This window comes from Talpa europaea (genome assembly GCF_964194135.1).
Source record: "Talpa europaea genome assembly, chromosome: 12".
NCBI classification, from domain to species: Eukaryota; Metazoa; Chordata; class Mammalia; order Eulipotyphla; family Talpidae; genus Talpa; species Talpa europaea.
Window position 1 is genome coordinate 47220045 of NC_140079.1, and position 23959 is coordinate 47244003.

At 51.7% G+C, this 23959-nt stretch overlaps 1 protein-coding gene across 1 annotated transcript in view; it reads right to left on the bottom strand.

Annotated features, from left to right (window-relative positions):
- Positions 1-218: 218 nt before the first annotated feature.
- Positions 219-23959, bottom strand: part of UNC13A (unc-13 homolog A) — a gene marked incomplete at both ends in the record, with an annotated part of 58401 nt that continues 34660 nt past the window's right edge. Inside the window, 19 exons of the mRNA XM_084250028.1 lie at positions 219-519; positions 5009-5168; positions 6152-6244; positions 8912-8968; positions 10087-10234; positions 11139-11219; positions 11497-11553; positions 12849-12878; positions 13998-14036; positions 16475-16610; positions 17720-17872; positions 18273-18361; positions 18595-18672; positions 19187-19270; positions 20088-20231; positions 20601-20697; positions 21323-21449; positions 21645-21730; positions 22595-22728. Of these exons, the coding sequence (XP_084106154.1) occupies positions 219-519; positions 5009-5168; positions 6152-6244; positions 8912-8968; positions 10087-10234; positions 11139-11219; positions 11497-11553; positions 12849-12878; positions 13998-14036; positions 16475-16610; positions 17720-17872; positions 18273-18361; positions 18595-18672; positions 19187-19270; positions 20088-20231; positions 20601-20697; positions 21323-21449; positions 21645-21730; positions 22595-22728 (2094 nt within the window). The remainder of the gene's footprint in view (positions 520-5008; positions 5169-6151; positions 6245-8911; positions 8969-10086; positions 10235-11138; positions 11220-11496; positions 11554-12848; positions 12879-13997; positions 14037-16474; positions 16611-17719; positions 17873-18272; positions 18362-18594; positions 18673-19186; positions 19271-20087; positions 20232-20600; positions 20698-21322; positions 21450-21644; positions 21731-22594; positions 22729-23959) is intronic.

Sequence of the window (23959 nt, forward strand, 5' to 3'; positions counted from 1 at the left end):
CTAGGGGCGGGGCCCTCCGCGGGGTCGGCGGCTTCCTTTCTCCTAGCGCCGGGGCGGGGCCTTCCGAGGGGCGAGGCGTCGACTCACAATCCCCCAGGGGAGTAAGCTATGTGAGGGGCAGCCCAGAGCCCGGAGACTCGCCCTCTGGGGGTTCCTGGCGTGCAGGCGCCGCCCCCCGCGCCCCGCCGAGGAGACGGCAGCCGCCCGCGCGCCCCGCGCTAGGGCGCAGGCGCGGCGCCGCCCTCCTCCGCCGAGCGCGTGTCCGACTTGAGCTTGACGAACTCCTTGGCCACCTCGTCGTTGCTGCGCTGGGACAGGATGCGCAGCACGGTGAGGCCGGTGTCGTCCATGTGGATGCGGCGGCCGAGCGGGAGCCAGCAGGCGGCACTTCCGCGCTGGGCCAGCTCGCGGAGCTGCAGCACGGCCAGCCCCACCGTGCGGTCCTCGCGCGCGAAGCAGTAGTCCTTGACGCACACCTGCAGCTCGTAGCACTCGGGGCCCGCGTCCGCGCTCAGCGTGCTGCGGGGGGGCGGGGCGTGAGTGCAGGCCCCGCGCCCCCGCCGCGCCCCGCCCCGCCCCCGCCGCGCCCAGGCCAGCGCTCCCCGCAGCCCCTTTCCCCTCACGCTGCCAGCCTACCCCAGCCCCCGGCCAATCCTCGTGCCCCGCCCAAAGTGAACCTCCCCTAGCTATCCCGTGCTCCCAGCACGGACACCCAACTCGTGGCCCTTCTCTGGCTCAGCTGCGTCCCCCACCACCGAGAAGCCCCTTGACCAGGTTCCCACTTGAGCCCAAATACTCCCCGTGCTGTGGCCCCTGCCCCATGCTCTCTAGCTCACTCCTCCAACAAGACCTGATGCCTCACCACGAGTGACCCTCCCCCCACCCCACCCCTACTCCAACATGCTTCACCCTCCCTCTAGATTGTGTCCCCAGCTCTGACACTGGCTGAGCAAGACCCCCTTCTTTTCCGGTCAGCTCCACAGTGTTCCCTTGCAGCCCCCTCCCAGTCTGTACTCCTAGTCCTCAGGTGCTTTGTCACACTCCAGGAATTATCGCCACCCCCCCCCCCACTAGATGGTGCTCCTGATCCCAAACCGACCATCACAGTCTTCTGACCAACAGCCCTCTCCTGACAGCACTAGCCCAGCTCTTCTCCCTCAGGGTCCCCCACAACGTTGATACCTCTTTATGCCTCTGCACTTCTGTCTCCCAAGAATGCCCCCTCCCAGTGTTCCCATGCCCCAGTGAGGTTCACCCTGATCCAGAGACCCCCCCACCCCAAACCCCACTCTAGGTAACCCCTCCCTATACCTGACCAGACTTCTTTATGACCCCTCACATTCCAGGCCACCTGTCCCTTGAGGTTAGGCCCCTGGTATCTCTGACAAAGCTCACCAGGAAGCTCCATTCAGATGTGACTCCAGCCCACCCCAAGTGACAGCCACCCCATGCCCTGGATCAAGAAGCCACAGTCCTGTCCCTCAGAACAGATTCCTCCACATGAGCTGCCCAACAGCCCTGATATGGTCCTGCCCTGATGGAGGCTTAGAGTAGCAAATTTAGGATAGAGGCTTCCCAATGCCAAAAACTGGAGGTGTGGGTACATTCCACCAGTTATAGAAATGAAAAATCCTTAGGTACAGGAAATCTTTAGGCAGGGACTACTATAGCAATGGAGACTGTCAGCCCACAAAGGAATGAACTCCCCCCAAAAAACACTATATAAGAAGAACCTCCAATTTGCAGTTCTTGTCCCAAGACTGCTGTGTGCATGCAGGCATCTCTTGGAACAAGTCTTTTCTTTTGAAAAGCAGCAGCAGCAGCAGCATCCAGGAGCAGCTCTGTCCCCTCCTGTGTCTACACAGGGGCCTCTTTTCCCTTTTCTCTGTTTTCTAATAGACCTGTTCTTTTAAAGTGCAGTGTTTGCTTGTTTGAGTGAATGCAAATATCTTTTCCTTAGTCAGCTCGCCATGTGCTGCTGAAAGGGTACACCGTGGAAACTTTTCTCAGAGGAAACCCAAGGACCCAGCTCACTGAACCCCATCTCATCATAACCCCATCATCTCACACCTGCCGTAGGGCCTTCAGGGCACCGGTGGGATCTCTCCCGCTCCCCTTCCTTCTATTATCCAGGGAAGTACAGTTGCTTCTGCTGCCTTCCCCTTTCTAGAGGGGGATTGGTGTTTGGTAGCAGTTTGGCTGCCTTCCATGAACTGACAGACTCTAGCCAAGACTACTCGTTGGTGGGTCTCCAAGTGTGGTGGTGGGGCCTTCCGACTGCCTGCTGATAGGGCAAATGTCTGGCTCCTTCAGCCTCTTCCCACTTAAATTTCCCTTCCTATACTTTAGACATGGTTCTCGCTCTTTCACAGAAGGGCTGGTGTTTGGGGCCTGTTTAAGACTTGCCCCCCACGAATTTGATGCTGCAACAGAGTATATGTCTCTCTCTGTCCCAGATAAGCTCTCCCATTTCTTTTATTTTCCCTCCAGGTTGCATGAAACCTGCTCTTACGTTCTGAGGGAAAAGAGCTTTCCTACAGAGATACCATCAGAATTGCTGACCGCCAGATGATGGCGGAAGCAAGCTAGTGTCAAACATGCTCACCAGCCGCTCTGTCGCAGGGGCAGACACGCTGCCCCTTGCCCACTCCCTCTTCCGCTCCCTTGTAATTCTAGATAAACACCCTACACTCTGCCAAAGAGCAGGACAGTGGTCTTTCAGACACTAGTTCCCTGCCCTCCTCAATCTGCCGACAAATTAAACTACTTTCCTTCTCCTGAAACTGCTTGGTCAAGGGAACAGAGACTGGGCCAGCATTCTGGCATCAAATTGACTGATTCTGGCCAATCAGAATCAGTGGGTTATGGTGGCTTATGCACAGCGGGTGATCTTTTAGATCCCTGTAGCCCAATGGGGGCAAACAACTGGCTTTCTTCTCTCTCTAATCTCTCTCTTCCCCTCTCTCTCAACCCCACCTCTCCCTTTCTCCCTGTTCCTTAGCAGCAGCACAGACTTCAGAGCCAATTCTTTGTTCAAACCAGCTCTCTTTGCCACTTACAATAGTGGGCACAGGACTGTTAGTTAAAAATGTCTAGGGTGGCTGCCACTTTCTGGAAGACTCCTGTAACAGGCTAAGGTAGTTTGTGCCCTGGGCTACTGTCTAGTCTGGCCAGCTGGAAGACAAAGGTGTGCACTGCAGGAAGCCACGCTGAGTATTTCACAACCCCCACCCTGCAGCTTTCCAATTTTTAGGATTTCAGCCCGAGACCTGGCTTTTACACCTCTTTCCTCGGTGCTGTGGCTTGTCCTTCGCTTCTGACTTCTCTGCCACCGGTCTTTTCCCTTTGCTGCTCTGAACAAACACTCCACCTGAAAAGACTCTTCTGCCCATGTGGGGTCTGACCTTGGGGCTGCTCCAGACTTTCAGCGCAGAGGCCAGGCTCCCTTCCTGATGTAGCCCATCTTTTGAGTGCTTCCTTAATCACTGGTATTTTTATACCCTCCATCCCTCATTATGGTTTCCTGATTTTCTTTCCTTGGGCTCAGGTTTTTAATTCAAGATACAAATCTGTGTTAATTTTAAAAACTGTAGAAGGACAGAAACAACTCCTGTCAGACACTCTGGAGTGGCAGAATTTTACAATTCTGTCTTCCAAATCATCTCACCAGATGCTATAGAGTTTCCATGATAGCAGGCATTAAATCTCGTCAAAGAGTATTTAGGTTGTAGGATGAGGGTCGTCAGTCAGTAGCTCCCCCTTCACTCTTAGCCTGTCACAAACACATCCTTACAGTCATCCAGGGGTGTGTGTGTGTGTGTGTGTGTGTGTGTGGTGTTTCGTGTACAATACCCCTCTCCCCAGAGAATATAAAATTAAAAGGAGCAGTTAGTGAGTAAAGCCCTGGGGATGCCCACCATATAGGACTACTTCCCTGGAGGGTATGCCTGTGGCGAACCCCGCCCCCCCCCCCCCCCCCCCGCAGTTTTGGTCTGTCTTTGACAGCCCCAGTCACAAGACATTCATCCTGATGGTTCCTGCTCAATCACTGGACTGCTCCCTGGGGGGCACCCTTGGCGCTCCCCTATGCAGACACTCATCTGTGATGGGGGCTGCTCAGTCTACCCCTGTGGACTCTGCACTGGATTGTAACCAGAAAGAGTTAATGCTCACTGATTTAAGGTTCTATCTGGACCCTTAAGTCCCAACTTGGCTAAATGGGTGTATTGAACGTTACATTGAGGCTAAAACATACCTTACTTGAGGAATTAGACTATCTTTGTTTTAAAATGGGTATGGCCCTAGTGAAACTGTCCACCCACCCAAAGTTTCTTCTAGCAATGTGAGAAAAATGTGGCCTTAGGCGACTGATGCAAATTTTCTGCCCACATTTTCTTTAAAACTAAAGGGCTATTCTTAGAAATATAAAGTTAAGAAATGGTTTCTTACCTAAAAGGGAAATTGAAATTGAATTTAAGTTATTTAAAAATTGAATTAAAAGTTTTCAGTGTCTTCATAAATATTGGTAAAATAACTATTTCTTCTTAAAATTAGTATTCCTCAGAGGTAACCCAAGGACCTGCTTGTGGAACCCCAACATTACACTTCATCAGAAGTCCATGAGCCCCATGCACTGCAGCCCCTCTCTTGCAGCTTCCTGCCCCATCATAACCCCTAGACTCCATAACCAGAACTCAATCTCCAAGATGTCCCTGCCTGACATGTCCCTTCTGGCCAGACCCCCACCCTTCACAAGCCCTCATCATGATGTTATGTCATACTGCCTCCCCTTGAACCTGACTGCCCTGAAAGGTGGTCACCTCCATCCAGTGTCCTCCCATGGACATCACCCCTCAGTGCTTCCCATCCCAGCACCCCCACCAGGATTTGACTCCTAACCCCTCCCGTTCCTATACCCAAGGACCATTGGCCCACAAGGCGTAATGGGCCTTGAAGTTCACCGGGCATATGCCCCCTCCCCATGCTTCCTAAAGTACCCCAAACTCACAACTGGAAGCTCTCATTATACTTGGGAGCCCAGCTGTTGTTCTTGGATTTGGTTGCAAACTTGCGTTTCTTGTCACTAAGCTGGGGTCCGATGATGTTGACCTCGATGAATGGTCGGAAAATGCCAGAAGTCTGCCACTTGAGGTCATTAGCAGCCACCACTGTTGGGGGAAGCAGAGATTAAGTGGGCAGGCAGCTGTGCTTTTCAAAGTCTGTCTAAAAGACCACATTTCCCAGCATGCTCCTGTAGCTAAGCATGACCATGTGGCTAAGTTCTGGCCAATGAGATGTGGGAGGAATCGATGTGCAAGGCTTTCCAGTTGTGGTAAAAAAAAGCAGTGACAGTGCCCAGGACTTTCTCCTTCCCCTGCCTCCAGGCAAAAATATTGGTGGGGGCTGAGTTCAAATTTGGGACCCTTATAAAGAAGGAAAAACACAGTAGGAATGAAAGTGCCACAAAAGATGTCAGGGGCTCGATCCCCAAACCGTAAACTTCCATATAAGCTCATTTATGCTTCAAGTTACCTCTGAGAAAAATTAATTCAGTCTTACATAAAGCACTGTATGTAATTTTAGGTCTTGGCTAAAGCAGCCCAAAATAATAGCCAACAAAAGGAAGGCAGGACTGAGAGATGGAAAACGTTGGAATGAAGTACCGTAACACTCTTTGTGCTGAAAGTGCTTACTTTGGAATCCTGTTTTATGAAAACTGTTGTTTTTTTTTTTTAAAGGAAAAAGTCTGTCTGTGTAAGCCAGTATGAATTAGATTTCTGTCTTAGAACCTAGTGCATCTGGGGCCTCCCTGGTGGTGCAAGGGGTTGAAGCTGTCTGCGGCCTTTGTGGCATGAGTTGGATCCCCAGCCGGCCAGGGAGGTGACCCACATGGCGCAGCAGACCTCTCCTGTCTCGCCCGCTGCTCCCCTCAGCAGTGTGTTTCGGTACATCTGCCTGTTCTGCTCCCTGCTCTCTCTAGTGAATCTTCTCACACATATAAGTCCCCCCCCCCGCACCCCCCCCCCCACAGCCTGGTGACTCTGGCCCGTACTCCACTTCTTAAAAAAATATTAAAAAAAAACCCAAAAAAACCTAGTGCATCGGGTTGAGGCACACTCCCAGCTCCCAGCCCCCACCTCAGGCTACTCACCTTTCACTGTGACTTTTTGTTCCCCAGTTCCTGGATGAGTGAAGAGCTCAACATGGACAGAGACTTCACCCACAGGATCTTCCACACCCGAGCCTGGGCGGGGCAGGGGAGGATGCTTGGTATTAGCGCCATTCTTTCCCACCCATCAGTAGGGTCCTGGCTCCCCCCCTACCCCCCACTGTGTGCTGGCAGCACCAGGTCATCAGCCCTGACAGGGTGTCACTGAGGACACTAGGATGGTAGGTAGTCTCGGGGAGATCAAGAATCCTGAGTTTTGGCCTTTCGCTATCTTGCTCTGTAATCTAGGGCAGATCTCTTAACTTCTCTGAGCCTAAAACCTCTGCTTCCCCTTTTCTCATTCTACTCACCACCATGTCGTCAAAACTCAGTCTTCATCTTACACCATCTCTTCCTCCCTGTCTTTCTGTGCCTCCATTTCCCCTCTTGGCTGCAACAATGCCACACTCTCCAGATTCTCAGCTTGTACTAAGATTCCCTTTCACCTCTTCAGTAGCTTCCTGTCACACTATTGGGGCATTCTGCACCTCAATCTTTGACCCCGTTTTGGCTTTCATTCCCTCCCTAAATGCTGAAATACTAGAAAACTCTATCAGTCCTACCTTCAAAACACGTGTAGGATCTGGCCCTCTCCCTTGGCGTCTGTTCTGGTCCAAACCCCATCAACACATGCTTTCACTCAGCTCTCAATACACCAGACAAAGAAATCCTATTGTCATACCACATCCCTTCTCTGCTTAAAACTCTTCCATGGCCCCCATCTCACTTGGAAATAACCAAATTCCTTTTCTGAGACCTGCAATATCTTTCCTGACATGTCCTTAGCATTACCTCTCCAGCCTCACCTCCTTCTACTGTTTTCCTCACTAACTCTTCTCCAGCCACAAGGACTTCACTGCTCCTCCACCACAGTGATAAGCTGACCAGCGTCCTCACCCTCCCAGGAGTGACAACTTGTAAGGGGATCTTTTATTATCTTGCCCATTCCCCGCAATGCATCTCAGCTTTTGGTGAAGAAACACACTCCACCTTCACCTCAGGCCCCGTGTTCTCTCCCACACTCCAGGTATGGCTAAGGGAACCTGGTTGTCCAATCAGAGCATTCATGCCCATAGCTGAACTGATTAGTTCAGGGATGGTCATGTGACCTGAGCTAGACCAATAGGAGCTGCCCCTGGGACTTTAGGTACGACCATTAAGAAATGGTGTCTCTCTGGTGCTAAGTTGGGCAGAGTGTCTATAATGCCCAATAAGGGAAGAGGTCTTGACAGAAACCAGTGAGGAATAGTGTTGTTGGGAATGCTGGGGTCCTGATACCAACTAAAACTCTAATGTTTCAGTTCCAAAGTCAAGAAATTCCCTTTTCTGCTTGAGTTAGGATGAGGTGAGCTTCTGTTTCTGGCCACCACAGGCCTGATTGTTTGATTCTGATGCAGATCATTGAAGGAGCCACTTAAAAGCTTTTCTCCCAGTTCCTCCCTCTGGGACTCTGGAAAGGTCATCCTGTGGGGCCTAGGGACCTGTGACCGCCAGCACCCTCCCCTGACCCCTCCCCAGCCACCCAAGAAGCTCCCCACATCTGGAGCACCCCATGCATTGGGGGAGGAAAGGGGAAAAGACAGGGGTGGGGGTGGGGAAGGAGACGGGTCAGTCCAAGGTTGATCCAGGTTATCTCACACTGGGTGGTAAGTGACTGAGGCTCGGGGGACAGAAAGGCCCGGAGACCCCATGACCCCAGTACTGGGGCGTGCACCCTCCATTTTCACCACCCACCCCAGGCAGTCTTCCTTGTCATCTCAGGCTCCCAATCCCAACCCCCCACCCCCAGTCACATGCTCAGCCTCCCCTCGCCCCCACCCCAGGCTGATGCTTCATAGCAAGCTCAATCCGGGCCAGACTGAAGGTGCCAGATGGGAGTTGGACAATGGTGGGTGGGGTTAGGGTCAGACCAAGGCCAAAGCTAGTAAGAAGGGGGAGGGGGGCAGTGCTGGGCGCCCCCATCCCATGGTTTGCTGGCTCCAAGGGGGTCTTTCCTGGTCTCTCTGCTCCCCCAACCCCACCCCACACCTGTTCCCCAAGTATTGGGCCCCCCTGCAGAGGAAAGTTCCTTGGGCAAGTGACTTCACTTTGAGACTCAGCATCCTCATCTATGCAATGATGAACCCCTTTGCAGGACAATTGGGAGGAATCTGCTAAATCCTTTCCTGAGAATTGGTTGGCAAAGGGTTGGCTCAGTTAGAATCAGAGCCTGAAAAAATAGTTTTCTTCCTGGGAAAGGGACATCAGCAAAAATAGCTCAATTGTATTACACATCAGGAACTGCTCTAAATTTAATTCATGGAATTCTAAAAATCACCCTATGATTAGAGTCTGTAACTGTCCCATTTTACAGATGAGAACAACGAAGTTCAGGAAGGCAGCCGCTTGCCCAAGGCGCCGGGCTCGCAGTGGCAGAGCTGGGACCCCAGCCCCGCGCAGAGCCACAAGGGCACCCCTCAGGGGGACCCAGCTCTACCTTCAGAGTTGCACCTAGGAAGGAACGAATTCCCTCGAATCGCTTCTCATTCCCCACGTGGAACCAGCAAGCCGTCCTTCCCCCTCGCCCACCTGGGCGCTGGCAGCGGTCTGGCCCTGCAGGGCCCCCCCAGGCCAGGGAGGTGGAAGGACGGGCCTTTTACTAGCCGGGCCGGGAGGGGCGCAGGCACCGGGCACCGGGTGCGGGCGGGCGGCGGAGGCACGTACCCTTCTCAGGATAAATGTCTTCACTAAGAGTAAACCTAGTCCCTTTTCCACCATGGACTAATCACGGGGAGAGGGGGAGAGAGGAGGGGTGAGAGGGGAGGAGGAGAGACGAGCGAGCGAGAGGTGAGGATGGAGGGCAAGTGTGCGTGGCGGGGAGCAGGGGAGGCGCGGAGAGGGGGGCGGCGAGTGAGAGGGAGGAGAAACAAGAGAGAGAGAAACGTCAGCTGCACACGGACGGACAGACAGCCTCCCGCTCCGATGTGGGGGGCACCAGGGACACTAAAAGCAGCAGCATGGACTGGGCACAAGACTGAGCGCCGCGGCCCCACGCCCAGGGTGGACCCAGGGCAGACTGGGGGCGGAGGAGGAAGGGGCTGCAGGGCTTTGCTCCCCCCTCCCCTAGCCTCCCCCACACTGCTGGTAGCTCGCCTGGGCTCGGAGGCCAATTGCTCTCCCTGCTCAGAGCGCCTAGGGACATTTTAAAGAGGTTCCCCAGGGAGGGGAACTCGGACCCTGGAGTCTTGGCCCTCAGCCCGGGCTGCTGTGGTGTGAGCTCAACGCGGGACAGGAGACAGAGGCGAGAGAAGAGAAGGAATTTGAGAAATGGGAACTCCCTCTCCGTCCACTACCTCTAGGTTGGGCTCCTCCCAACCTTGGCATTGTCAGTCACGCCTTAGCCCCGCACGTCACAGAGCTTCTCCCCAGGGCTCTTTAACCACCAGCAGGGCCGGAGTCTGAGGCTCCTCCCCTGGGGCTGCCAATCATCCCGGGGCTGAGCAGCCGCGGTCACACGCAACCCGCATCTGTCAATCACTCCCTCGTTCCCGCCCCACAGGGGTCCCTCGCTCAGAGCTGTCCACCACTCCGGATCCACGAAGTCGAGATCCCGCCCCAAGGAGCTGTCAATCACTCTCCGGTCCTCGAGATCAGATTCCGCCCGAGTTATCCAGGCCCCGTGACGTCACAAATCTGCCCGGGAGATGACGAGTCCCTCTGGCCCGATGGCGATCCCCTCTTGGTCCCCACCTGCTGTCGATCACTTATTGGCCCGTGACATCACAGAGCTCACGCCTGGCCCATGACGCCACAGAGAGTCAATGGGCAACCCCAGCAGCCGGGGGCTGGGCTGCCCCTGTGCGCCGGGCTCCTCATCGAACTAGTGGGCCGCCCCTTACCCTGGGTCGACTGTGTCTGCACGAAGGTCTTGATGAGCAGGTCGGTGGCCTGCGTATAAAGAGACAGGGCGTAACGCAGGGACTGCAGGTCGGGGCTCTTCTCCAGGAAGGTCTTCTTCAGGCCAACGCCCCCCGCGTGGAAGTATTGCTGTAGGGGACAGGAAGAGAGGCTTGAAGCAGGATCCCCTCCTGTCTTCTCCCCAGCCAAGCTGCCATCTATGCCACCGAATGACCAGGGCTTCTCAAAGACCCAAGTTGGGGTGTACTAGTCCCCATCTCCTCCCCTGCCCTAAATCTGTCTAGAGGAACTCCCAGTGCGCTCAGATAACTCCTAGGTCTATGAGCACCCTCTTCAGGTCTTTTGTGGCCCCAACCCAGCAACCTCTGGCTTTCTTTCCAATAGTCTCCTCTAGAACATTCTTGCTCAGGATCTTTGCACTTACTGTGTTGACTGATGGGAAAGGCCCTGCCACTCCCTCATTTTGCCTTGGCTGGTTCTTTGTTTTCCTTTAATTACAGTTTTCACAGAGCTTTCTTGGACCACCCTTCCTTAATATGCCAACCCTATTTGGCTATGATTCTCCATTTCAGTAAAATCTTGAAAAAGAGTAGTTTTCACACTTCTCATTTCATGAAGACCACAGCCTCTTTTATGCCTCCATATTCTTGCCTGGGCTGATCTTCTGCCTAGAATGCTGTTTGCTTTACCTTGTGAACTCCTATGCATTCCTCAAAACCCACTTCCTACATACCTTTTCAAGGCGGTCCTTCCTGCTTCCTTCCTGGGTTCCTCCAGCCCCTAGCCTTCACTTTACCTAACCCTAAACTCATAGGGCTGGGGAGTCTGTATCCTGCTGTCCCCCTCCTCCAGCCTGGCATTTCTCAGGGCCCTGCCATCAGCCAGCCCGGTGCTGAAGTGAAGGGGCATCAAGGAGTGTTTATAAATGGAATTAATTTAAGGTGTAGTGAGCCTAGGTTCATGACCATACCAGCCACATATTCTGCATGTTCTACCTGGGATGGGTGTATGTGTGTGGGGGGACATCTCTCACCTTGATGGTATCCAGGGCCAGCTCCACTACTGCACACTGCTTCGGGGTCAAGCTCTTGGCTTCTTCTCTTACCATGTGGTCCTGGATGGAAGGAGAGAGAGGCCAGGTGGGCAGAGCAGGCCCCCCTCCTTGGACATCTGTCTATCTATTGGTTTTATCTCTGAGGAGTTAAGTAGCAGGTTTGTCTTTTCATCCCTGTGTCCCCAGTTCCAGCATATGACTGTCACAGAGCAGATGCTCAATAAATGTTTGTTGAATACATGATTTTAGCCATGTTCAAGCTGTTGGACCACGCACAGCTTTCCAACACAGAGGGGCAAATAAACTGAGGTTAACCCACCTCCACCTCTGACCTCACCTTGAGTTTCGACAGCTGACCCAGCTCCTTGGCTGCATTGAAGATCATCTGGGTTCCCTGTAGGTAACAACAGACACATCTGGGGTAAGGGCAGGGATCTTCCAGCCCAGTCCCCAAGCACATGCTGACATCCCAGCCCTGGATGCCATCTTAGTTCTTGTCCAAAGTCACTGGAAAGGGCAATGCTGTGCCCCGGGATCTGTCCTGGAGTCCCCCAGGAAGCGCTGAGTGGAAGGTTGTAAACCTGACTCTGCAAATCCCAGACCCACTTCCCTCCTCCACCATGACCCCAGGTTTGTGGGGGAGAGGGAAACAGACAGAGAACAAGCTGCAGAGGGGTGTGGGGAAAGGGAGGTTGGGCAGCCCGAATGGTGTTTGTGGATATAGGCAGGACCTGCCAACCTTAAGTCAGGGAATCTTGAGAAAACCACGGGATGGGCTCTAGCAAAACCCTTCACTCCCCTAGGCCCATTCCTTCCATGGGAGGGGTTCCCCAGTAACCTGGGGGGCTGTTAATCTGACCTTTTAAAGGAAGAATCCTCCTTCCTCAACACACACCTCAGTACCCATCCCTACTTTCCCCCAAAACAGACACCAGCAAGACAGCATCCTGGTTATGGCTCCAACGAGCTGGGTGGGCTTGGGCTCAAATCCCAGCTCTGCTGTGTGGCCTGGGCAAGTCACTAACCTCTTTGCGCCTCAGTTTCCCAACTAGATGAGGGAAATACATCTACTCTGTGCTTAGCTAAAGCAAAAGTGTCTTTTTGTTCAATGTTCAATGTTTTTATCGCTTGGTTTCAAAGTCATGGGTAATGCTGGGGAATATGAGGTTCAGTTGCCCTGTATAGTCCATCATTGTGCTGGGTGAGTTGAGACGTGTCCTCTGTCCTTTCTGGGCCCGGTTCCTCTGGATAACAGGGGTATGGGGTGGGGCTGAGTATCAATGAAGTAACTGGGTCCTGGGGTGATCTGGGCCTTCCGGGTGTGGCTAGACATAGATGGGGAGCATTTACAGCGGGGATATTTAGAGTCACATTGATGAGCTGCCACTACTGTTATTATCCTCTTGGCTATTGTTACTCTTTCTATTCCTTGTCTGTGATTCTCCGAGGCTGTCACGAGGCACCGTTACTCAGGAACCCAGCAGCACTTTCGCCTGCTGCACCCTCCCTGCCCACTCCCCCACCCACCCCTCACAAGCAAGCCAGACAGACAAAGGAAGAAGAGACCGACAGACAGATTCACAGGACACCCCCAAACTGCACGGACTACAGAGGTGGAAGGAAGCACAAGGTAGGACAGGGCAGGAGTGGGGTGGGGGAGCCAGACAGACACTGAGAGGCCGGTCTTACATCTGAGTGGCTTGGCAATTTCACCCTGCCCTGTGGAGAGAATCAGGAGGAGGTCAGAGTTCCAGTGGCTGCTGGGGGGATTGTCAGTGGGACTTCCCTACCCCAAAAAGCACATTCCCACTCCCCAGCCCATGAGATCCCTCCCAGGTCCTACTCTAATGCTAAGCCCCTCCCCAGCTAGACAACTTCACTTGTCCCTGGTCGGGGGTTGGGGGTCAGACTCCCAGACTGCAAGGAGGCTAGAACTAGTCTTCCCCCTACCTGGGACAGGTTCCCAATCCCACGGTCAGCCTGCCCTGGGGTAGGTGACTTGGGAAGTGGGAGAGAAGAGAGAGGGCTCAGGTCTCTCCTCCCCCAGCTTCCAAGTCCTTACCCTGTCAGGCCTGACTAAAGAACTGTACTAATAGGTATTACAAGTTTGCTCAACATGGACACGCCCCAGACACAACTGTGGGTTGCAGAAAGTATATGCACGCACACACTTGGATCAATATTCAAACACACACAGCCAGAACTCTCAAGCAAAATACACATGTGCGCTCTTGAATCCTTGCACGTATGCACAGGCACACATATAACCCCTATTTTTTAACCCCACAGGGATGCACATACAGGGCCAGGCACATAGAATGTGCCCCTCAAAGGGGTGGATGGGGAGTAGGGAGACCTACAGCCCACGTTCATGAAGCTGAGATGCCATGTGTGAGCACACAGGAACATCTCCACAAGTGCAGAGCGGTGGAAACTGTTCATGGGCCGCCACAGCTCCACCTCCTTACAACGAACACCCTTCAGAACAGAAATATGTATTAAGAAACCTCATGTCTCAGTCCAGAGGGCCAGTGTGTAGGCCCTTTTTGAAGCCACAGTCAGCTGAGCCAGGACTGGGATGAGCCCCCTTGGGTATTGCTGTGAGCGGGTAGGAGCTGTTTGTGCAGCGTTTGCTCACATGTGCACACACACACCAACCTATGTCCCTGGGAATCACCTTGTCTGTGACTCCTGATTTTGAAGGACTAGATTAGGACACGTGCCTACTCCCCAGGACCCCAGCTAAACTTCCTGCTCATGCACACACGCACGCACGCGCATCCACGGCCACTCAGACACCAGAGCTTGGAACCTCGGCGGAGATGAGGCCCTCATTACCTTTTCTAATCCCTTGCCATGTTTTCTCAAGAGGGTGCCCTGCAGAGACAATGTCACAGGGTGATCAACCTGGCAAGTCATGTGGGGTGGGGACCCGGGGCGATCACATGTCTTCAAAGGATGGGGATGAGGGGCTGGTGAGTAGACTGCATGGGGTGTGTGTGCCCTAATGACCAACTCTTAAAAGATGGGGGAGAGAGACAGAGACTGAGAGAGAGAGAGAGAGAGAGAGAGAGGAGACAGAGAGATGATAGACAGAGAAGCAGACAGATATAGAGAGATACAAACAGAGCTAGAGACAGAGTGAGCCAGAGAGAAGAGAGAAGTCTCTGCCCAAATAAAATCCATTTACATATACTGTACACAAGGCTCTTGTCTCTTGGGTCAACAGGAAAGCAAATAGGCGCCAAATGACAGACCTGAACTAGAATCCCTTCTCTGGTATATATTTACTGGTGACTCCCCCTCGCTCAGCCTAGCTTTCTTCATCTGCAAAATGGGAATAAAAGTATCCACTTCCCTGGAAGGGGTGTCATGTGGTGAGCCAAAACAGCAGTCCTAATGAATGAATCCTGAGCTTCCTGCCTGCAGGCGTGCGCTTGGGAACACGCCATCAGGCTGCTACAGTCAGAAGCCCAGGCTGCAACCTTCAAGAGTGAGGTGAGTGCTTGTAACCCTCTCCTCTCTCACTCACAAGGGGGGCTCTAAAGTGTTTTTTATCCATCTTTGCTCTTGCGTGCTCTGCAGACTACGACCAGCAAGAACAAAGATGTTAAGCGCTAATTCACTCGCCATGCATTGGTCAGTTCAGGGATGGCTGCGATAATGCATCACCCCATTTCATCCTTAGATAAACTCTCAGAAAGATGCTACAACTAATTCCTTCATCCAGACAACAAACAGAGGTTGGAGGTGAAGGGACTTCCCAAGGTCACAGAGAGAGAGTGGCTGGGCTGGGATTTGACCCCAAGTCTGCCTGACCCCAACGCTTCCTCCCACTTGAGTGCCTGGGTGTGCCTGGGATTTGTGTGTCCATGTGATCTGGAGTGGGTCGGGCAGGGTGGGCAGGGGCAAGCTCTGCGCAGCTGAACAGGGCTCTGGGGAGGGCCTGTATTTTGAGGGTGGAGGGCTGCTCACAGGTCAGAATCTAGAGGGGAGGTCAGAAGGACTCCCTGGACTTCAAATTTCCTCCTAACTTTTGGGAGAGCCCCACATATCCTGGTGGCATCTGAGCACAGGAGCAAGGTTAAATTCCAGCTGAAGGAAGAGAGCAGAAGTGAAGGAGGAGCTGGGAGTGAGGAGCCAAGGAGGCTGAGCTTCTGAACTCACAAAGCAGCGGCAGCTGCGGGACGGTGGGCGTGGCCTCCCTCCCTCCCGGGCCCACCCCCTCCCCATGCCCCGCCCCAGACAGACACAGGCACATCTAGGCGGAAGGTGGGACGGTGGGGGTGGGGTAGGGATGGTGGGTGAGGAGGAGGCGCTGGGCGGGTGGGATAGGGGGTGCAGCCACGCGGTGGGCCTAGTCCAGACACAGAGCGGACGGACATACAGACGGACAGACGGGCCTCTACTTACGATCATCTGTCAGCCGCGATGGGGGCGGGGCGGCGGGGGAGGGGGGAATAAGTCACCATGAGTCTCCCGGGAAGGCCAGGGAGGGGGGCGGAGATGGCACCCATGGGCAGACCCTGTGTCCCAGCCCAGCCCCAACCGCGGGTGAGCAGGCAGTGGGTCTCCGAGCCTCCCCCACCAGCTTTGCCACTAGGTGGTCCAGACAACCCTCCCCAAAGATCCCTTGTCCACCAACGGGTGCCTCCCACTCTACGCTGTACCATCAACCTGCATGCCATTGCTGTCCTCAGCCTCCCATTCCCATGCCTCTCAAGAACCACACCCAGCCACAACCCTACGCATATGTCACAGTCTCCACTCTGACAACACCAACCCCCCCCCCCAACTCGACCCCTGGGGATCATGGTCTCTCAGCTGTTCCCAGAAGGGTCCCAGAAGCATGATGGTTCTCTCTAGATGGCTGTTGAGCCCTGGTTGACCACTCAGACCTTGGATGCTCTCCTTGACCATTGACCTCAGGGAGCCCTCTGATTTATTAATCTCTGGTTGTTGAAGTCTATGATGTCTCCACTTTGTCTTTTGATTGCCCTTTTGGGGCTCTGTGATGAACCCACTGATCCCTATCACCTATGTGACCCATGAATGGCCCTGAAACCCAAGCTGACCTCTCTGTTTTCTGGGTGATCTCTGACCTCTGGATGATCCCTTGGCCCACATATAACCTCTATGTCCCTTGGATGTCATTTGTCTCTACTGGCTGTCTTTGACCTTTGAATAATTGAAATATAAATGACCCCTTTGACACTTGGATGACATTTGGCTCATGTGTGATCTGTGAGACCCAATGCCTTTGGCACTCTCTGGGCTCCTGGAGCAAGGCAGTGCAGGTATCCCCTCTGGCCCACTGTGGACCTCACCGTCTGGTCAGTGAGGGGTGGCAGGACGATGGTCTTTTCCATGGTGTTCATGACCAGCTTCCATAACTCCTTCAGTACTCGCTTCAGCACCGTCTTCTCACAGATTTTGGCAAAGAGAGTGAGGCTAGAGGCAAGGGGCATGTCTGAGAGAGGGCCTAGCTGGCCCGAACCCACAGAGCCCCTTCCCCTCAACACATCAGCAAGGTGGGAAGGCATTCTACAGACAGGCTAAGGGCACAGAGCCTTTAAAAGGACCTCTAGGTGACCTGGTAGGGCTACAACGCATGTTGCACACGAAGAGTAAATGGTGGCTGGATAGGTCAGCAGGGGCCAACTGGAAGACATGTCAATGTCTAGAATGCCTGGGCCTTAGTATGAGGTCAGTGGGGAGCCATGGAGTATTCAAGAGGGAGAGACACAGCCAGACTTTCCAATACAAAAGAATGGAGTGGGGTGTAAATTGGAACAGGAAGGGTAGAGAGCAGGACTAAGAGGGGGCTAGGGCCATGAACAGAAGAAAGGGAGAGCAACAGAGTGATATTGACTTTAAAGAGATACTACCCAAGAATTTATGATTGGATGTATGGGGATTGAAGGGAGAGCATAATCCATTAGGATCTTTTCAACAACTGACTCCCCCAAGCCTGGTTCACCAAACCATCTCTCCCACAACTTTCTTTAATGCTCCCTTCATCTATTTTTCTTTCCTTCCTTCTTTCCAAGCGCCCATCGCCATTCCTTTCTTCCTCCCCATCTCCCATCCATCCATCATCCCCTCCCTCCACCCATGCATACACCCACGCATGCATGCATCGATCCCATCACCTCTCCATCCTCCCACCCATGCAAATACCCAACTAGCTATCCAGCCCTATGTCCACCCAGCTGTCCTTTCATCCACCTATTCTCCATCTAGCCTTCCAAGTATTTATCTTTTAACCTATGCATCTATTCTACCCATTCCTCATGTGCTCTGTCCATCCACTCACCACCCATTCACTCAAATATTTACACATCAATCCTTCCAATAACTTTTGGAAGGATTTATATCCTCTATTTATTTATATAAATGTATAGTTTTTATCCCTTCATGCCTCCACCCTCCCATCTAAACCATTCAACTACCACCCAGTCAGCATACTCTGAGTGTCCTTTCCAGGCCAGCTCCCTGAGTGTCCAAGGCCCTGCCCACCATCCCTCCCCAAATGGCCCAGTCCACCCAGCCTGGCTCACTTGCTGTCAAGCAGGTCCATGATGGGTTGCAGGACGTTGTCAGCATCCTGGGCCACACTGCTGCAGGCACTGGCTGGCACATTGCCTGTACCCTTCACCTGGCTAAGGATGTCACCCATCTGCTTGACACACTCCTCTATATGTGGCTGGAAGCTGGGGGCACAGAGGGAATGCGCTCAGACCACTCTCCTGGTCTCCCAAAGGAAGGGCCATATGGAGGCCACAAGTGCTGATCTGCAGACCTTGACCTTTTATTGTTAGCATCAGGGACTGGCATATAATAGCAGAATCTGGCCCTGCATTATTAATTTTAATTATATAATCCTACCCAGGTACTATTATTATCATTATCCCCACCTTACAGATGAATAAACTAAGGCCCAGAGAGGTCTAATGACTCACCCAAGGCATCACAGCTAGTAAATCATGAAGCTAGGATTGAACTCAGCATCATCTAACTCTGAGCCTTACTATGTCTGCTGAGTCTCTGGGTGTCCCAGAGGTCTGGGTTCTGTCCCCTCCCCTCTGCTCCCAGCCCTAGAGATGTTCCCACCTGGTAGCAAACACCCGGCTGAGCTCATCTAAGACATTGTTGAGTTTCACCTGGAGCTCCTTCAAGATGTCACTGGCCTCAGCATCCAGCTGAGGAGGGAGAAGGACATCAGGTCAGGTTTATGGGCCATCTAAATGTGCCAGGCATTTTTCCCATCTAATTCCTTTCCAGAGAAAGGTATCCTAAGGGCTTGAAGGAAACTAAGGCACAGACAGTTAAGATGCTTGCTTGGGTTTGAGGAAGTGGCTGATCTGGAAGTAATCAGGCATGAGCTCTGAGGCCTGCAGGGATATGGGGGTCACCCCACCTGGCCCTATCTCACCTCCTTCCCTCCCATGGCTTCAAACATCTTCTCTAGCTGAACTCGTAGCTGCTGAGTGTTGTTCATGAGGATGCAGGGCTGCGGATGTGAACAAAACAGGGGGTCAGTGCTCAGACATCCTTTCAAGAGCCTCCCCCCTCCCGGACCGCGAGGGACACCAAGATGGCTCCAGGGTCTGGGTCTGGAGGAAGCTAGGGTCCCACAAGTCATTTGAGACTGGAAGCCAGCCTTTGGGACGAGGTTCCTGGGAGTGTTAGGGAGGGGAGGCTCTCTGGGTACTGGCAGGTAGGAGGAAGGAGGACTCAAGTAACTCCTCTTTCCTGGAATAGGCTGGGCCTCCAGGAAAAGGGGAGTCCTTGTCATACATCCATACTCCCTGCATGGGCTTAAGGCTTTGCACACTCATCCATATGCCCTGACGGCTTCTCTCACAGCAACCAATCACGTCACGCCTTACCCCCCATATCCCCTATAGACACGCAGACATACACAGTTGGACACACAGATATAGGTCAGAGCCCAGGGAATAATGGATCCCTAGGGGTGAAGAATGGGGCTGGGAGGGGACAGGACAGGGGCCCCCGCAGGTCACCACTTTCTCCTTCTCCTTGGAGCAGTAGGAGGCGTAGTCCTTGGAGATGATGTCTGCATACTGGAGTAGGACATTACTGATGGTCTGGGAAGGACACACAGTGTGGATGAGAGAGAAGGCTGGGACTGGGTGGGCCCCTGGTCACTACGTCCCACAAAAAGCCACTAGCAAGATCAAGGATGAACTGGAACCTCTCTTAGCACCTAAGATAGACCAGTGGGCTAGGCAAATTCTCTACCCATGATCATCATCACCAAGAGGAAGATAAAGAGGATTAACCCTGCTCCAACCACATGCATGACCCGATTCCAAACTACATCCCAGTTTCCACCTGCAGTCCCCAACATCAACCCAGCCTAAAGCCAATCTGATTGAATCTCAACCCCTGTCCAATGGTTCCAACTTCCAAACTCACCTGAAGGTTGGTTCAAATTCTATATAAATCCTAAGACCCACTCCAACCTCAAGGCCAAATCAAATCCCAATCTTACTAGTAACCCCAAACCCAAATTCTACCCTCACCCAGCTCCAAATGTCTAACTTTCACCACAACGCAGACCTCAACCCCAACCTCAACCTCAGCCCAAATGCTAATCCCAACCTCAACTCCAATGTCTATAATATTGCCAAACCCAACTTTGACCTCAACCTAAACTCAAAGCCTGTCTCCAACTACAAGCCCAGTTTCAACTTCTATGGAATGATCAACTCCAATGCTGTGCTTGGGATTGGTTATTCCACTGACCTCAACCACAACCTCAATCTCAATATCAACCTCAACTTTGATGCAAATCCCCGCCTCAACCTCAATCCTAACCCTGTAATCCCAATGCCAACCTCAATTCTGACCCCAATCGTGACCTCATTTCAACTCCATGCTCCCCCTAGGCCGTATCCGCACCTTGGCAAAGCGCCTCATGTAGTGCCCCACAATCTGGGGGTCTGGGCACTCCAGTTTCTTGATGATTTCAAAGCTCTGGTTGAGCTGGGAGAAGACATCCACTACAGAGCAGGAGAACAGGGCATGCTCTGAGGTCTGCTGGAACTACAGCAGGAAGGGGGCCAGGAGGGAGGAGAGGGGTCAGAGTAGAACAATTCCCAAAGCCCAAACCACCCCCCCCAACAGGGAGACCCAGAGACCAACCATCCTGGAGATGAGATGGACAGATGTGAGGTTGACTTAGAGCTAAAAGAGAGGTGGATGCAGAGGTCACGGGGTGGGTAGGTGGTCAGGGTTGATGAACTGACAGTCTATATTTGTCGAATGAACAAAAGACTTTCAACACCATCAACTAGACAAACATGGTAAACACCTAAGGATACCTGTGGCCCCAATCTGCATCCTATGGAATCCCAGAGGGAGTGAGGCCACAATGGGCAGACTGGGGCCTTGGTTGTGGGTCAGCTTTCTTACCCCATCCTTCTTGTCTCGTTCCAGAGCCCCGTGCAGGAAGTCCCGGGACACTTCCTCATTCTCATCCAGCCACTGGATGACGAAGGGCTCAAACCACCTTGAATGGAGAAAATGGGGTCCTGTGACTCCTTGTTCCCCTAATCCTCTGCTCAAACTCACCTTGTAGACATGAGTGTTCACTCTGCTGCTGCCCTCCCCCACCAGGCCTCAGCCACTTTACCCATGAACCAGACTGAGTGACCATTGTCAGAGGAAAGCCCAGACTTCTGGGGATCCTGGTTGATAAACTTTCCACAGGCAAGTGGGTTTACTCTCTGAGATCTCAACACAATATAAGGTTGTTTGCAAATGGTGGTCACCATCCTATCCTTCAAAACAGTCCAGGAGTCAGAAATCTTGAGTTTGTATCCTAACTGTTATTTATCAAACTTTGGGAAAGCCCTCCATTTCCTCATCCACAAAATGAGAACTGTAATATTTGAGTCTCATAGAAAGGATTAAAAGAAAAAAGGTACGTGGGGCTGCTCAGCACAGTTCCTGATACAGATATTAATTGTCTGGGCTACTAGAGTCCATAGTATGATGACTAAGAATGGAGAACCCTGGATTTGGGCCTCAGCTGAGCTCCTGGTACCCAGGGAACCCTGAGTAGACCAGCATCCCTCTCTAGGTCTCAGGCTAGCTGCCAATGTGACAGTTCTGGCGTGGGCTCAGGGACTTACGCAGGATACTCAGGCACACGGTCCTTGAAGGCAGGAAGCTCTGCCACATACTCATTGTAGAGCCATTTGACCTTGAAGTGGAGGTTCATGTAATCAGCACTCTTGCATAAACGATGCTTGTCATGCTCTGGGAAGGTGAGGAGCAAGGGAGTGGGTCAGCCAGAAGGGTAGCTGCTCTCTGTCTCGGCAGTGCCCATACAGGCCATCACTGGTGTCCAACTTCAGGCATGAGGTTGCAGGGCATTCACAGCCTTGGAGGGGACATTAAGGTACAGCTGCCTGCTGTGACCAGGCTGGGACACAGAGGGTTGGGGGGACTCACCCTCCATAGCATACTTCATGTCCTGGGCAAACAGGTTCCACATCACTTCAGCACTGATTTTACCCACATTCAGCTCCTGGGGAAACCTGGTGAAGGTCACGAAGGGGTGAAACCTTGGCAGATGGAAGCCAGATGGCGAAGGCTGCTTTGGCCTTCTCAGCCACAGAGGATAGTGAGGATAGGCAAGAGAGCTAGATCCAAGTTGCCTCATAGCTACTGACTTGCTGAGTGACTGGAGATTGAGATCCTGCTTCTCCCTATACCTACCTACCCCTCCATCCATTCATTCACACAGTCATTCATCTATATCCATCCATCCATCCATCCATCCATCCATCCATCCATCCATTCCTTTATTTATACTTCCACTAATCTAGCCATCCATCTACCTGCCCTTTCATCCAGTCATCCATCCATCTGTCCATCCTTCATTCCATCCACCTCAAATCCCTGAACTTTACTCCATATCTAAGTAACCCAGAGATGTTCGCACCCCATTAAGGGGGGCCCCTCTAGTGCTCACCTCATGGAGAAATAAAACATTCAGCTAAGACAGATGAAAATTCCACAGACATGTAAATCCAGCCAAAACTGTGCACACAATCACACAATACACAATAAACACTATCTATTCTTATTTATAAGCTTATACACGCATACAAATGCGTATGTATACACATTTGTACACATCGTTATTCACACAGATCACATGCAAAATACATGTCTAGATTACACCAGTAATTGTGAACATACACACAATTTTATGTTTATGTCTGCAAATTATGCCATATTTCATCTAGGCAGAACCATATCCACAATTGTCCTTACATATACATTTTATATATAATTAGACATCATAATCTTTACACTCAAGACACAAAATTGTACACACACACAAAATTGTACACACACCTCCAGATAATTAACTTACACACACACACACAACTCACTGATTGAGGCAGGGAGTGTAGGAATTTTTGTCTTCTTCAATGATGGACACTATAAGAGTGATCAGTTTGGACCAGAAGTCAAGATTCTTGATGCTGGGACCCTGTTCCTCTGGGGGAACTTCTCCCTTCTTGGCCTGGAAACAACAGTGGGGACATTAGCAACAAGGAGTCAATGACCAGCTCATTATTGAAAGGCAGGAGGTTGGTGAGGAAGGGGCCCCTTTAACGTGTGTTAAAGGGGTGGGAGGTCTGTATGGCAATGAACTGCACTCATGCAAACTGGCCCAAACAGGGCTCAAGTTCAGTAGTTCATGAAATTTAATTAGACTCAACTCATAAAACTGAATGGAACTGAATTTAGTTGAACAAATCCAAGTCCACTAAACCAACTGGAACTGAAAGGAATGCAAATCAGGCCCACTTAGCTTAAAAGCTGGCAGTTCTCAGATTTAATTTAACAAACTGAATTTGGGCCAATTACACTGAATAGAGTAGAATTAAACTTAACTAGATGGAATTAAACTCAAATAAACTCAAGTGGATTGAACCTAATCAACTTGGCCATTGACCTAAATCAAAATAATGGAAATAAATCTACCTGAAAACAACCCAACCCAAAATACCTGAAACTCATTTAATTTAACCCAACTCAACCCAGTCTAACTACCTATTCAACTCAGCCTAACGCACTAGCACCAACTCAATCCAACTGTAGCCAGTCAATGGAAACAGGCATAGCTAAACTCAGGCGAAGTTACCTGAACTCACCTAACCTAACAACCCAATTCATATGAACTCAAGTCAACGCAACCCCGTCAAGAAAAATTTCAATTCAACTGAATGGAAATGAGTGAATTTTTGCTCATTTAAACTCAACTTAATTCAACTCAGTTCTGCTCACCAAAGAGCAAAGACGTACTTCATCTAAATCTAACTCAATTAAGAGTGACTTGATTTTGACTCAACTCAACTAAGAATGAAATAAAATTGGACTGAATTCACCTACCAGAAGCCCAGGCTGAGGTTAGAGCCACATCAGGCCCTCTCACTCACCCTCCCATGATTTCTCCATTCCAGTGCAAATCACCCTGGGTCATAAATCTCCAAGTTATACATTTTTATCTTCTTAATGGAGCATAAGCCCGTTAAACCTTTATTGATACGCATTATATATGCAGATAAGCACATTAAAAGATCTCAAATAAATTGAGTTGATGTTAATAAAAATTAAGATATTCAATTCAATTCAACTAAACATTCATTGACCGTGATTCTATTTCAGGCATACTGTATTATGCCAAACTCAAGCAAATTTAACTATAAGGAAATTTACTGAGTACCAGTTGTGTACCAGGCGCTAGCACT